Raw genomic sequence first — 12,756 nt, 5'->3', positions numbered from 1 at the left:
GCATTTATTCTAACACAAACAATGTAAAGAAAAAGAGACTAGACTAAGGTGCAACTGCATGCTACTTTCACCTTTATTTTCCTGGAAATGAGTTGTCAGGTGAGGAACTGAAAACTTCTAGTGAATAACAAGAACAGTTAGCTAAGCTGCTAAAGACAGAAACTTCTCACCAATCCAGAATGGAAGGTGTGAGAGTGGCAAGGAAGTTGTATCACTGATATACATCTGCTTCCTTACTTTTGCAAAATCAGTAATGCTTCACCAGAAAGAAGTTAGGAATAGGAAGGCTTATGTGAAAAAATGTGATTTTGAATTTCTGTTTCTTTCAAAGCTGTGGCATTTGCTTTGGTTCACATCTTTCCTCATTTCTTGCATGAGTGAATTTCTAATATCAATGGAGTTACCTTTTTTTGGTAAAAGGGAAGTCCTCTCTGAAGCTGACAACATAATTTTGCAGCAGAAATCATGAGAGTCACTCTAAAAGATCATTCTTTCTCCAAAAAGGTAATGTGAGGTATCACTGTTGAGGTCTTTAAAAATGTTTCCTTTATTTTGAGTTGCCTGTAATATCCACAGCCATGATGTCTTAGCCTAAGTTTCACCTAAGCTGAGGTACTCAAAGAGCATGCAGACCCAGATGCACAATACAGAAAGATCAGAAGAGGCTATGGCAGCACATGATTTACCACAGACTAAAATTACTCAGGAAATCTGGGTAAGGTAACTCACAAAGTTCTATACAGCACCACCACCCTGTTACCAGTAACGAAGTTAACTTGTGTAGGTCTATACTACTACATCCTTCCCCCCAGCCCTAGCACCCCCCCAATACTTTTAGACCCCAGGAGATATAACAGCTGGGGCATAAACTCTGTAGTTAGTTGAGAAGCAATTTCTAAGAAGCATTTGCATTTGCTAGCTATGTATTGAGTCATGAGGAAGAGAATGCAAGGACTGCCATATGTTTAGCTCATATCAGACAACAGGTAGAAAATTATTTCCTGTCAATGTCAATAATTCAAAAAAAGTAATTCACTATCACTATTCTGATTTTAGAGACAAATCCATGTAAACAAATTAATAGCTATTTTTAACTTCCTTTCTAATAGGGTAATATTACGAATATAAGAGTTCTTTTGGGTGTTTCCATTTCCCTTCTCTAGAAATAAAAACCTAGCTACATCTAGTTGCTTTTCTAATTTCCATTTAATCAGGCTCCTGAATAGCTGGGACATAATCTTATATGTTTATAATGTAAAAGTATCTGAATAACAAGTATTATTGTGTGTATTGTAGTCCAAACTATTTGGGAATCTTATTGATGTATGTAACTATCTGAAGGGCAGGTGTTAAGAAGAGGGAGCCAGGCTCTTTTCAGTGGTGTCCAGTGACAGAGGCAATGGGCACAAACTGAAACACATCAGGGTCACTCTGAACATCAGGAAAAACTTTTCTCCTGGGAGTGTGACTGAGCACTGGCACAGGTTGCCCACAGAGGTTGTGGAGTCTCCCTCCCTGGATATTCCAAAGCCTCCCGGACAGAGTCCTGGGCAATCAGCTCCAGGTGAACATGCTTGAGCAGATGACCACCAGAGATGCCTTCCAGCCGCAGCCATTCTGTGGTTCTGTAATTTCACAATCTTCCCTGCTAACTTTAGGCTCGATAAAAAACCTGTTCCCTCATACTCTCAATTCCTTAGTAGCTTCCTGAGACCCATCAGAAATAAGAAGTATGGAAGTGAGGGAGCAGACAAACTCTCCAAGTGTGGCTTGACATGAGCAAATTGCAGATCATTAGGATGCCAAATCTCACCATTTCAAATATGGAGTGCTTCAGTTAGAAAGGTATTTTTTATTTTGTATGTATAACCTCTTATTAACATCACTACCATTTTTCTTTTTTGGAAATGTAATTAGGAATACAAACACCATAGAGCTAAGGAAAGTCTTTAAAAACTTTTCAGAACACTCTCATATACATAGTTGGTTACCTATTGGAAAACAGATTATTGTGCTGAAAGATGGTATCTCAAGCACTTCTGAGTACTGAGACATTTTATAGTACACACTTAATTCCTTATACCAGTTATTATACCAGATAATCAGTTATCTCAGTAAGAATTCCAGCTATTGTCAATACAAAGAACAAAAAACCTAGTCATGTGACTTTCACATAGTGATTTTGGCCTTCTCATTTTCTGTGATAGACACAAAAGTAGATATCTGCATAGACAGGTGCTGCGTTCTATGGAGGCAAAGCAGAAGTCTTTTGGCGTGAAAGTGGATTTAATAAAGGTGATTAATAATCCTTTACACTTGGACAACACGGACATTTTTTCTTCCATGTCCCAACCGCTAGGTCATCCGATTACCTTCTTACATGCCTCAAGCCCAGAAAGTGTAGGTGAACTTTGACATGACCTTTTACCTATTTTATTCCTTCTTGCTTCACGGGCTTTTAAAAAGCAGAGTACAGAGTTGTATTTAGATGCAAAATGATGGCAAAAGAATAACTGCACAATGAAAAACCTTTACGCAATGACCTACAGATGTAATGGTAATACTCTTACAACTGCTTTGAACTGACTGGGTCTAGAAGTTTAAGGCAATTATACAATTATAGGTATTTCAGAGTTCAACTCATAAAGACAGTGGGCAGAGCACGCTAGAGGAAACAGGGATTTGTGGGTTCTTACTGCTGCTTGTTTTCCCTTTTTTCTTTTTATGATGAGACAAAACCATGCGGAGACCAAAGAGGAAACACTGCGTTATACCACTTAAGATCAAACCTCTCTGACCCAAACTAGAAGTTCTTAAATTACTGGGTAACTACCAAAAAAAAAGAGTAGTATCCTATAAAACACTTAAGTAGCCATAATATTTTAGCATGAACACTCCTACACAAAATAAAATAATAAAAATTCTTTCAAAAGACTTACCTACTGGCACTTCTAAAATAAAGTCTGGTGTTTTGTCATAACCCTTTGCACGAAGCTGATCTTCAGCTATACATAGAGAATAAGAACTATTGGTTATAAAACTATTCTCTTAAGTAGACAGCACCATAACTAATTTTATTTTAAATAAGAGTGCAAGAATTACTAATGCAGTCATACATACCTTTCTTATGCATGCAATGCTGTGTCAGATTAAATGAACCTTTGTAGAAAACCTGAAGCATGGATATAAAAATGCTTCTTTGTCATCCCTGCATTTTTATCTCTTCATTATAAACATCATTAATTCAAGCTGTCATACAGTGTTTTATAACCCCCAAATAGTCAAAATAAAGAGGTATATTTGCTGATTGAAAGAAGACTCTCCCCACATTAGGAAGCGTTAAGATTAATCCTACCAGCATCACAGATGTAGATATACTGTAGCTGCCTTCTTGGTTTTACTTTAATGTTAGCATAAAGTTTTTTTAAAAAACACAAAGAATACCCTTCTCTTCCAGAAATGTATTAAAGGAGAACCCACAATTTTAGTTTCCATTGCATCCTGTATTCTATAGAATTTATCCAATTTCAGAACATACACAGATTTAGAAATTTTGCTAACTATAGAGCTCTGTTCCTTACAAATATTAGAGCTGAATATTTGAAGAAACAATAATGAGTGAGCAAGATAAAACTGCAAAAGACAAAAGGTACTCCCTTTGAAAGAAAAAAGCCCAAGCAAGCCCTCAATATTTTCTAAACTATTGTCCTTGATTTCCGATACCATTATATTGGTATTTCTGAAACACCATTTCTCCATTAGAATTTGGAGTGACCTGGTCATTCAATTCCAGGCATGGCTTTCTGTCTTCACCCAAGCTCAACTAATGGCACTACCTAGTAACAAGTAAGGCTGTGTAGCCCCTTAACACCTACTGGGCTGTTGACATTGTCATGCATCCCATTCGCCTTTCTGCATCACCTTTGATTAAAATTAATGGTCCGTTCTCACTGTTGGGTAGCTTATTTCCAATCCATTTATCAGGTTAGGACAGTAGTTTCATGGCCAATGTTCAGAACTCAGTTTTTGAATACTTTGTGCATATCCTGAAAGGTCAGCAGTTTGAGTCCAAGTAACATTTTAATGACAAGAAAAACATACGCTCTTAGAAATAAAAATATTTTAAAAGTGCCTAAAGAAAACTTCCCCCCTCTTTCTCATCTAAGAATATATGTCTGAATTATTTTTTTTTAATATAGTGAAATCATATTGAAAGCAGGACAGGAGTAATTTTCTGAAGTTGTACATTCACTTAAGTGTGAACTGCAATAGCTGTTTGTTTTGATAGCTGTAGTTAATTCGTTTGAAATTTGAGAGTATTTCTTCACTGTAGGCACACTATATTGTAAACACAAGTTCTTTGCAAAGCAACACTTCATTGTATCACCTGATCAGCTATTAAACTTTCCTAGGATTTGGAGACAGACTTGGTTGTTGGCTGTTTTTTCAAACTCAGATTGTCAGGTATATGGATAAAAGATGTTAAGATTAACAAGGTTCTAATTTAACTGAACCTATGAATTGAGAGTTTTATGCTGTAATGTAAAAATGAATAAATGTTTTATGCAAGCTTTTAATCTCGATAAAAAAAAATCCTGGTTTTATCCAGCTTATTTAACTGTAACCTGCTCTTTAATTGTTTAAAACTGTCTAGAAAAGACAATAGGATGTCCCAGCTGAAATTTTTATTATTTAAGAACACACAAATAGCAACAGAAAGTTCGGTCTTCCACATCTAACCAATACTAGTATAGGAAATTCAGGGACCAGGGACATTTACCTTAAAAAAACCCCACTGAAAACCAGGACAGATGTAAACACATTTCCTGATAGGTAACTTGGCAGGTGTCTTAACTAGAGTTTGCATCAGCATTACTTTTAATATTCTTCAGCAGATTCTTTTTTCAGGGATGCCTGATTACTTTTAAAATCAGTTGATACTAATGCATGACTTGAAAAAGAACATGTTTTTTGTTCTGAATCGGTTTCTGAATGTTTTCACTTGGTTTCTACTAGCATTCTGTATTGTGATAAAGATTGGGAAATTATGGATGTTTGTTATGGATGTGAGTTGTCTATCATGTGCAGGAACATAATTATATATTACAATTTCTTCAAGTGTTTTCAAGCTTTATAACTTTCTGGGAAAAAAAAACCCCACATTTACAGAAACTCCCCACAATCACCATAATTTTTTTATTTAACAGAACCCCACCACAAAGGAAAGAAATTCTAACTTTTCAGCTCAGGTATGTTTCAGATCGGTCCAGAAGTTACAGAGGTAGCATTCTGCACCTTAAAAGATCTTTTAGCATGGATTAAGAGAATAATTTAACAACCAGCCCACAGCAGCTTTGACAGCTACATTTATGCATCCTCAGATTTGAAAATTATGTTGAAACATCCCTACTAGGTAGTTTGTCTACAGATTCCCCATTAATTCAGATTTCCAACAGAACTGCAGCTTCATCTTTGCCATAACTTCACACTCAATCATAACCATTTAACACATCATTGTTCTTATACTAGCCTCTGGATATAACAAAGAAACCTAACATTCTTCTGTTGGTGCATGAATGAGCAGCAACTGCAAATTTAAGATTAGAAGAGAAAACATCAATCAGATTTCATGATTTATACCCAGCCTACTACTGAGGGACATCTTGGTGGGAAACAAAGCAGAGCAAGATCTCAGTCAAAGGTCAGAACCTCCCCACATAGCTAAAAACTTCCCTAATATATTTGTGGTAAAGATACAAAACAATAAAGATCCTATATAGAACCTAGAAATTCCTGGCATTTCAGCATGGCAAGTGATTTTCTCAGCTTGTTTTGAGAAAATGTGTCCATTGATTACTTAAAACTTGGGCAAAGTGATTACTTGAGATCCGTGTTTTTGCTGAAGAGAGGATGTGGTATGTGATGTGCTTCTCATGCACAGTGGATTAATAAAATGCAAACCCCATTAGTTTGTATAGGTTTCCAATCAATTTCTAGGTGAATCTGAAGGTGTTACTTCTGATTTGTAGACTTTGAAAGCTAACTGCTCTAGAAACTGACAAATTACATCCTCGACCTGAAAAGCTGTTTCATGCTCCAAGACTATACTGGCACAATTTATATTCACCGTGTTCTTTGAATGAGTTTTCTTCTCCTGTAAAGGTCTCTCTGTTGCTCAGGTGAACATAGCTGATACAAAAAACTTACTATTCTTGAAGAATAGTACCCTGGAATAGTACACTAATATGGAAGTTGCAAGAATTCTGTTTCTTTAACATGTGTCAAAAAGTAATGGAATTGCAAGCAAAGCAATCTACATCATAAGCCATCTTCAAAACTGGAATGCAGTTGTACAGACTAACACAGCCTGAATTTGTTGACCTATAGGAAATATTGTCATCTCTCCTGTTTTCCTGAAGTTTTCTTCAAGCAGTATTGGAACTAATTTTTCAGAAAGTAAAGACTTTATTGCGAGGGGTTCAGTAGGGTTCCTCTTGCAGATACTTAGGAAAAGGGTCTTTTTTTAAAAAAATAAAAAATTCCTAGAACCTTAGACACACATGCAATGCACAGAAATAATAAATACGACCACTTAACATATCTCAAATAATGACTAAACAATACATAAAATGTAAACAATAAATGAAGCTCTCTCCTTTATATCTTTGTATTCTAATGAGTTAATCCATTCTAGATATTTTGATTTGACAGCACAGGTTTCTTAAAGCTTATTTCTAAAGACAAAACTGATGCTTATCCAAGGTCGTGAAACATTAAAATTTAAATCTGATTTGTGTACTACACAAGCTCGCACAAGCCAAATAAAATGATAATCGTTGGGTTGAGGATCCATTAGTGAGTCATCTAGTCCATTCCCTTGTATCATGACAGGATTGATTTCATTACCAGCTTTGATGGATGAGTGTCAAGTCTATCCTTGAATTTTTCATTGAAGGTGATTCCATAACCTTCCCTGGCAGTTTGTTTTATACTTATTGTTCCTAGAATTGTTTAGCATTTTAACTCAACATCATGTCTGCAATTACAGCTTAAGCCTATTACCTGTACCTCTGCTCTTATAGCCAAGTAGGAAAAACTACCTCCTCACATTTTCACAGTGTCATTTTCAAGTTTATATTAGTTTGTATAGTTATTCCTGTCTTTTTCACATTTTTCTCTAAAATAAAGAGTACACTAACTCTGTTCCTTAATCGTATGGATAAATCTTTTAAAAACCTTAATACTCTTTGTAATTTCTTAGATTTGTTTAAGGTTTCCAAAATCTTAACTTGAATCTTAACTTTAGGAGAGATCATAAGTTTCTGGTAAAACCAGCAAAAATCCCTGATCACACAAATTTAGTACAACACTCAACCATTCACAAAAGACAGCATTTGACTTTGCTATTGTTTCACTACATAAGGAAACAAAGATTTAAGAAGTCATTGTCAAGTTTATTATCACAATAAGAAAAATGATGTTTTAACCACTAATCATTGTTTTAATGGCACTCATATACAAGAAATGTAGTGCAGGCTAAAAGAAAAAAATGAAAATAACTTCTTAACTAATTAATCACTAAAATAACTTTAAATATAGGGATTATGAAAAGACTACTTGCATTGGTTGGGAGGCAGGGGGCAAAAATTCAGCAGAAACTGCACAGAAAGCTAAATGAGTGAATCCTCTAGCAGTTCTTTAATACATAAAGCATTCTGAAGCTAATATGTCTTATGCTTCCTCCTAAGTCTCATAAGGCCTAGATTATGGCTAATATCTCATGACACCAAAAGTAATACTGCAGCAGATATTAAAGCATTTTTTTCAGCTACTTATTCTATAAAATATTAATTGCAAGCCTGTGCATGTGCTGTATATATAGGGTATTAGGTAACTGAGTTCCTGCTCGGTTCTAAATCAATAAAAGATAACATGTACAGCATCAATCATTTTTTACTCTTCCTTTACAACCTAATACAAAGAGCGTTGCTTATTTTTTTCTTAAGTAAACAGGCATTGAAATCTTTGAAGTTAAGGATTCACTGGCTAGCCTCTACTACACATTCTTACCTATGAAAGAGAGATTTTTTTCCAAAAGCATTTCTCGCAGCAAGACTTCATGCTCATGCCCAATAGCGCTGATAGCTTTAGGTTAAGAAATGGAAGATTACTTTGGAAAAGAACCAACTTCAGAAAAACATCATAGGTAAAATAATTAATGATACAATTTATTTGCCTTCATCTGCATTTCCAAAGTGATTTGAACCCCAAGTTTTGAAATTCCTTACAGGCATTTTCAGAGGCGTTTAGCACTTTGTCAAAACCAGACTACTGTATCATCAGCATAGATTTTACAAAATGAAGGCCCATTAGACCATATTTATTCAGTATAAATAAGGGTAATATTTCCATTTTTGCTTTATTTTCCACCCCAAATTTTAAAGCAAGTGTGAGCTTAAAACATGTCATTAACTATCTTTGAAGTTGCTCTTTACTGACTAGTGTATCAATTCTCTAATTCAGCAAAGAATGAAATAAACTGTTTTTTCCTTTATATTCTGAAACTGATAGGCACTACATCCATCTGAAACATCTTACTGTAACAAAACATCCTCTTAACTGATTTTTCAGAAACATGAACCAATGTCAGGGAAGGATGAAATAATATTTTATAGTGACGTCCTTTTCACTTCACTGATGGCCTGTTGATCCAATGTGCTATTCTTTGCAATATGTAAAGAAGTCGCCACATCAAACATTTTTAATGTATCCTCCTGGAGGTCAAAGTTCTATTCTGGAAGCTTTTAAGAAGAACCTTATGGAACCTCATGATAAAGGATCTTACCTTACAAACAGGTAAGTTCCTCATTCTGTTTAGAGTTACTTCTGAAAACGTAAAAGTACAGATCACCTTACCGTTAGAGTTAATTAATTAATTTATATCAACACTTTAGCTTTACAGCAAAAAACCTAATTGTATGGGAATCGTTTCATATATACATATATATATACACACACACACAGTTTTTATCAATTGAAACTATATATTATGTTAAGCACTACTAGCAGTTACAGAACAAAAGGGGCAAATGAAGAACAGCAAAACCATAAGAAAAATACTGCAAACAGAATTTATAATGCTCCATAAGCAGAAACACTTAGACTTAGTCTATAATAATACCTGTTATTGATGTATGGCAATGACCATGGGGCAAAACTTGTAAATAACCTCACAAGCCATTTTCTACTCATGCAATCTAGCAGCCTAGTTTCCCGTAAGCATCTGAACTATTACTGAAAAATAGCCTCTTGGCATTTACAAAGAGGTTGACTTCATACTTTAGTCCATGCATATACAATTAGATAGTTATATTTAAAATCAATATGCAATCCTTCAGAAGACATTATGCTTTTAAAACCTTAACTTTAAATTGATTTTTAACTATTTTATGCACCTCAAAATTAACATCTAATTCAGCAACATACTTGCAGATAATGCAGTCGCACAGCTTAGTATTAAACTTTTCTGTACCAAAATGGAATTGAAAAACTCATCATTATTCTCATTGATGTCACTGCGCATTCAGTAACCTCACTTGAACCAGAATCTGAAAAGGAGAGTAAAGACCTTTTCAGACTGCAGGCAAGTTATTCTTAAAAACTGTTCATAATTCTACATATGTATTACTACTTTTAAACATGACACTTTCAGAAGAGTATAGCCAGATTGTTCATCACCAAATATTAATCTTAAAAATCTGGAAATGAAATTAAGTGATAAACAACCTTTTAAAAAGTGTAACGTTTTAGATTCATCCACCATCAGAAAGCTGTGTTTAATATTGAAGATAGTCTCAATGAATACTTAAAATTATGATTAAACCCACAAAATACTAATACAATTAGAACTATTCTGTTGCTGTTGAAGTTAATGGGAGCAGGGCTGAGACTGTAGCAGACACCAGGCAAGTACTTCTAGTGGAAAGAACATGTTTTTAAGGGGTAACCACTGTATGTGTCACAACTACAAGGTGGTGTTTTTCATGCATAACTAAACATCACTGTAACGTTCCTTCTTACAACTGTACAGTGAAGTCAAGATCTTCCCCCAAACTCCATGCAGAGATTCTCTAGGGCTTCAGAGGGAATTGCCTTGCTAGCCTGCTCACTGATAGCAGTCCATGATTTTGAAATTGTTCCTTTGATAGCTGAAACAGAAGAGCTACTCATTCAGGACTTAATTAAAGTTTGTTTATTAAAACAAACTTGGGGCCACAGCAATTACTCCTAACAAATTATAATCTTAATCTGGAATACTCAGCACTATGTGGAGTTCCCACAGTATTCTTGCTGGATACTGAGGATCTCTAATTAACCACTTAAACACTACAAAAAAAACACTTCAGTTAAAATTCAAGCTACATCGTTCTTTCTACAGCTAGTCTAATTTCCTTTAAGAATGATAGAAAGTAAAAGAACTGCATTGGAATGTCAGATATGAGTTTAAAAACACTAATTGGTCAATTACACCTAAACTGCACTTGAAAACATTCTGATTAAAACTTCTGTTCATAAGAAAACAATGCCATAATGTTGAACACTATCTATGCAACTTTTAAATTTGATCACATTATAGTTGATATTGGAGAGTATCTTCAGTTCAACTCCACCGCTCAAAGCCTGGTCAGCCAGTCTTAATAGAAAACTAGACATGCATTTCAACTAATCAAAACCAAAGAGGTTCAATCAGGCATACGAACATGCAGCCACCAAACTGACAACTTCCCGTGGTCCATCTGATTTTTGTTAAACAATGTAAGAGAAAGCTTTGCAGTGACCCTCTAGCTGATTGAATGTAAAACAGAGGAGTATGAAATGTGTTTTGTGAAGCAGAACTTTATGTCAGGTTAAAGCTAGACACATCCCTTCCACACAGTCTAAGCTCGTCAATTGTGCACCTAAAATTTTATGGGAAAGGATACTGTTTGATGCAGTCCACCAGTGGTCCATAACAACAGTCATTCACAGTACACTGCAGGCAAATAAGAGAAGTAGTATAGTGATGGGCAACTACAAAAACATTATAGTTAAACACTATCTTAAAAACAGTAATTACTTTTCTTCAAAAAGGCTATCAGATGCTGTTCAGATTTAATCACAGAAAACAAAAACTGCGTGCTTTTATTCACTATAAAAGCAAGCTATTAAAAAGTGAAATGCTCCCCTCACAAATATTGCATTGCCATTTATGGTGCACCCTGACCTCACTGATAGTTTACGATGACAGTAATTAAATGAGGTTTAAAATCTTTTACTCTGCTAGGCAGATAACAGCACTGCCACAGGAAAAAAAAAAAAAAAAAGAAAAAAAGAAAAAGACAACTGTGATTAATACCTGATAGACTTGATTTGCTAAAACTCCATCTGGAATCTGAGAAGGGTCCCGTAGCATACTATTTATAAGAGTTTTGGAGGCTAGAGAAATAAAGAATAAAAACATACAAAAAACCTGTTAGCTCAGTCATCTACTTGGCAGGCAGAGACACACTTTTATAAGGAAAATATTGATGACGTTGATAATTTTGAAAATTATCCAACCACCAACTACAAACTCATAAATTTGTAGCTACTTACCCATTACGATACAACTAACTCTAAAAGTCTTAAAACACTAATGGATTTTATTCACACAGGGTGAAAGCAGGCCCTTGTTTACCCGTTCAGTTTCACTGGACAGTTTGTGCTTTGAAGCATCATGCAGCTCTTAAGGAAACTGCTTAGTATCAAGAAAATGTAATTCAGAATAACCTCCATATCCTATGAGAGCTTAAGGAAGAAGATAGGTGAAAATTCAAAACAGCCTTTAAAACAGTGTTTGGTCTCAACAATCCTAAGCGCTTTATAGACTTGATGATTCCAGTTTGGTAGTTTTCAAATTTATTTATTTATTGAGTGTCAACACATTTCTCTGACTGTATTTAAAGTCAGGCAAAAGGCTTTCTGTGCTGTTTTCAGATTTATAAATCTAAGACACAAAATAAAGCAGGAGTGATTTTAGGACTATTTATCAGTCTTTTATTCACTGATGTTGACAGTACAATGAGAAAAATAACATAAACCAGGAGGTGCCTTTAGCTGATTTTCAAATACAGCCCTTGCAAGCACAGGCATTGTTTTTTTCTCCAGATGCTTGGTCTGGGTCGTTGCATATACCAATTAATTACTAATAGTAGTGGAAAGATTTTTTAAAAATGCCTTCTAAAACCACCAAACATTTCATTTTAGATTTCTCAAAGGACAACTCTGCTGCACAAGCTGCCTCCTTCCTGGGAACAACTGCTGACAGAGTTCAGCTGGTGGTATATTTATACCATCGAATCCTTAAGGGTAGACCAGACATGAGACTAGCAAGGTTCCAAGCTCTGTCGAAGATTGCCTGTGTGACTTCAGCCAAATTCTTTTAACCTGTGTGTGCTTCAGTGTAAACAAAGTGAAAAACTACTCTTTTCCTGTTCTTCATGTGTTTTGCCCCAACTCACAGCTAAAGCTTTGCCACTTGGATACCTCAGATCACACTACAAAAAGGATTCCCAAAACCTGTGACATGCTCTGCCATATAAGCAGCAATGCTACTACTATTAATGAAGGTGTGTAAACATTCTGCTGAAAAGTAGGCTGTCATTTTAATCTTCTCCCCAAATGTTGTCTCCTAAAAGCACCATATTCAGTTGAAAGTAGCGTTTTGAAGAAAATATT

The 12,756-nt window shown here is 35.2% G+C and overlaps 1 protein-coding gene across 9 annotated transcripts in view; it reads right to left on the bottom strand.

Annotated features, from left to right (window-relative positions):
* CDIN1 (CDAN1 interacting nuclease 1) overlaps positions 1–12,756 on the bottom strand; it is a 146,141-nt gene that overhangs the window by 82,424 nt on the left and 50,961 nt on the right. For 8 of the 9 annotated variants that reach the window (XR_008748667.1, XR_003553241.2, XR_008748632.1 and 5 more), the window contains 4 exons: positions 11,396–11,475; positions 10,983–11,032; positions 8,071–8,138; positions 2,940–3,005 (listed from right to left, as the gene is read on the bottom strand). Coding sequence is in view for 6 of the 9 variants with exons in the window: in XM_055813259.1 (XP_055669234.1) it covers positions 2,940–3,005; positions 8,071–8,138; positions 10,983–11,032; positions 11,396–11,475 (264 nt within the window). In the remaining 3 variants the exon portion in view is untranslated. The remainder of the gene's footprint in view (positions 1–2,939; positions 3,006–8,070; positions 8,139–10,982; positions 11,033–11,395; positions 11,476–12,756) is intronic. The other variant, XM_055813306.1, reaches the window with a different exon arrangement.

This window comes from Falco peregrinus, chromosome 1 (genome assembly GCF_023634155.1).
Source record: "Falco peregrinus isolate bFalPer1 chromosome 1, bFalPer1.pri, whole genome shotgun sequence".
In the NCBI taxonomy this organism is placed as follows: Eukaryota; Metazoa; Chordata; class Aves; order Falconiformes; family Falconidae; genus Falco; species Falco peregrinus.
Note: the sequence above shows the minus strand (reverse complement) of the source record. Positions and strands in the feature narration are given on the sequence as shown.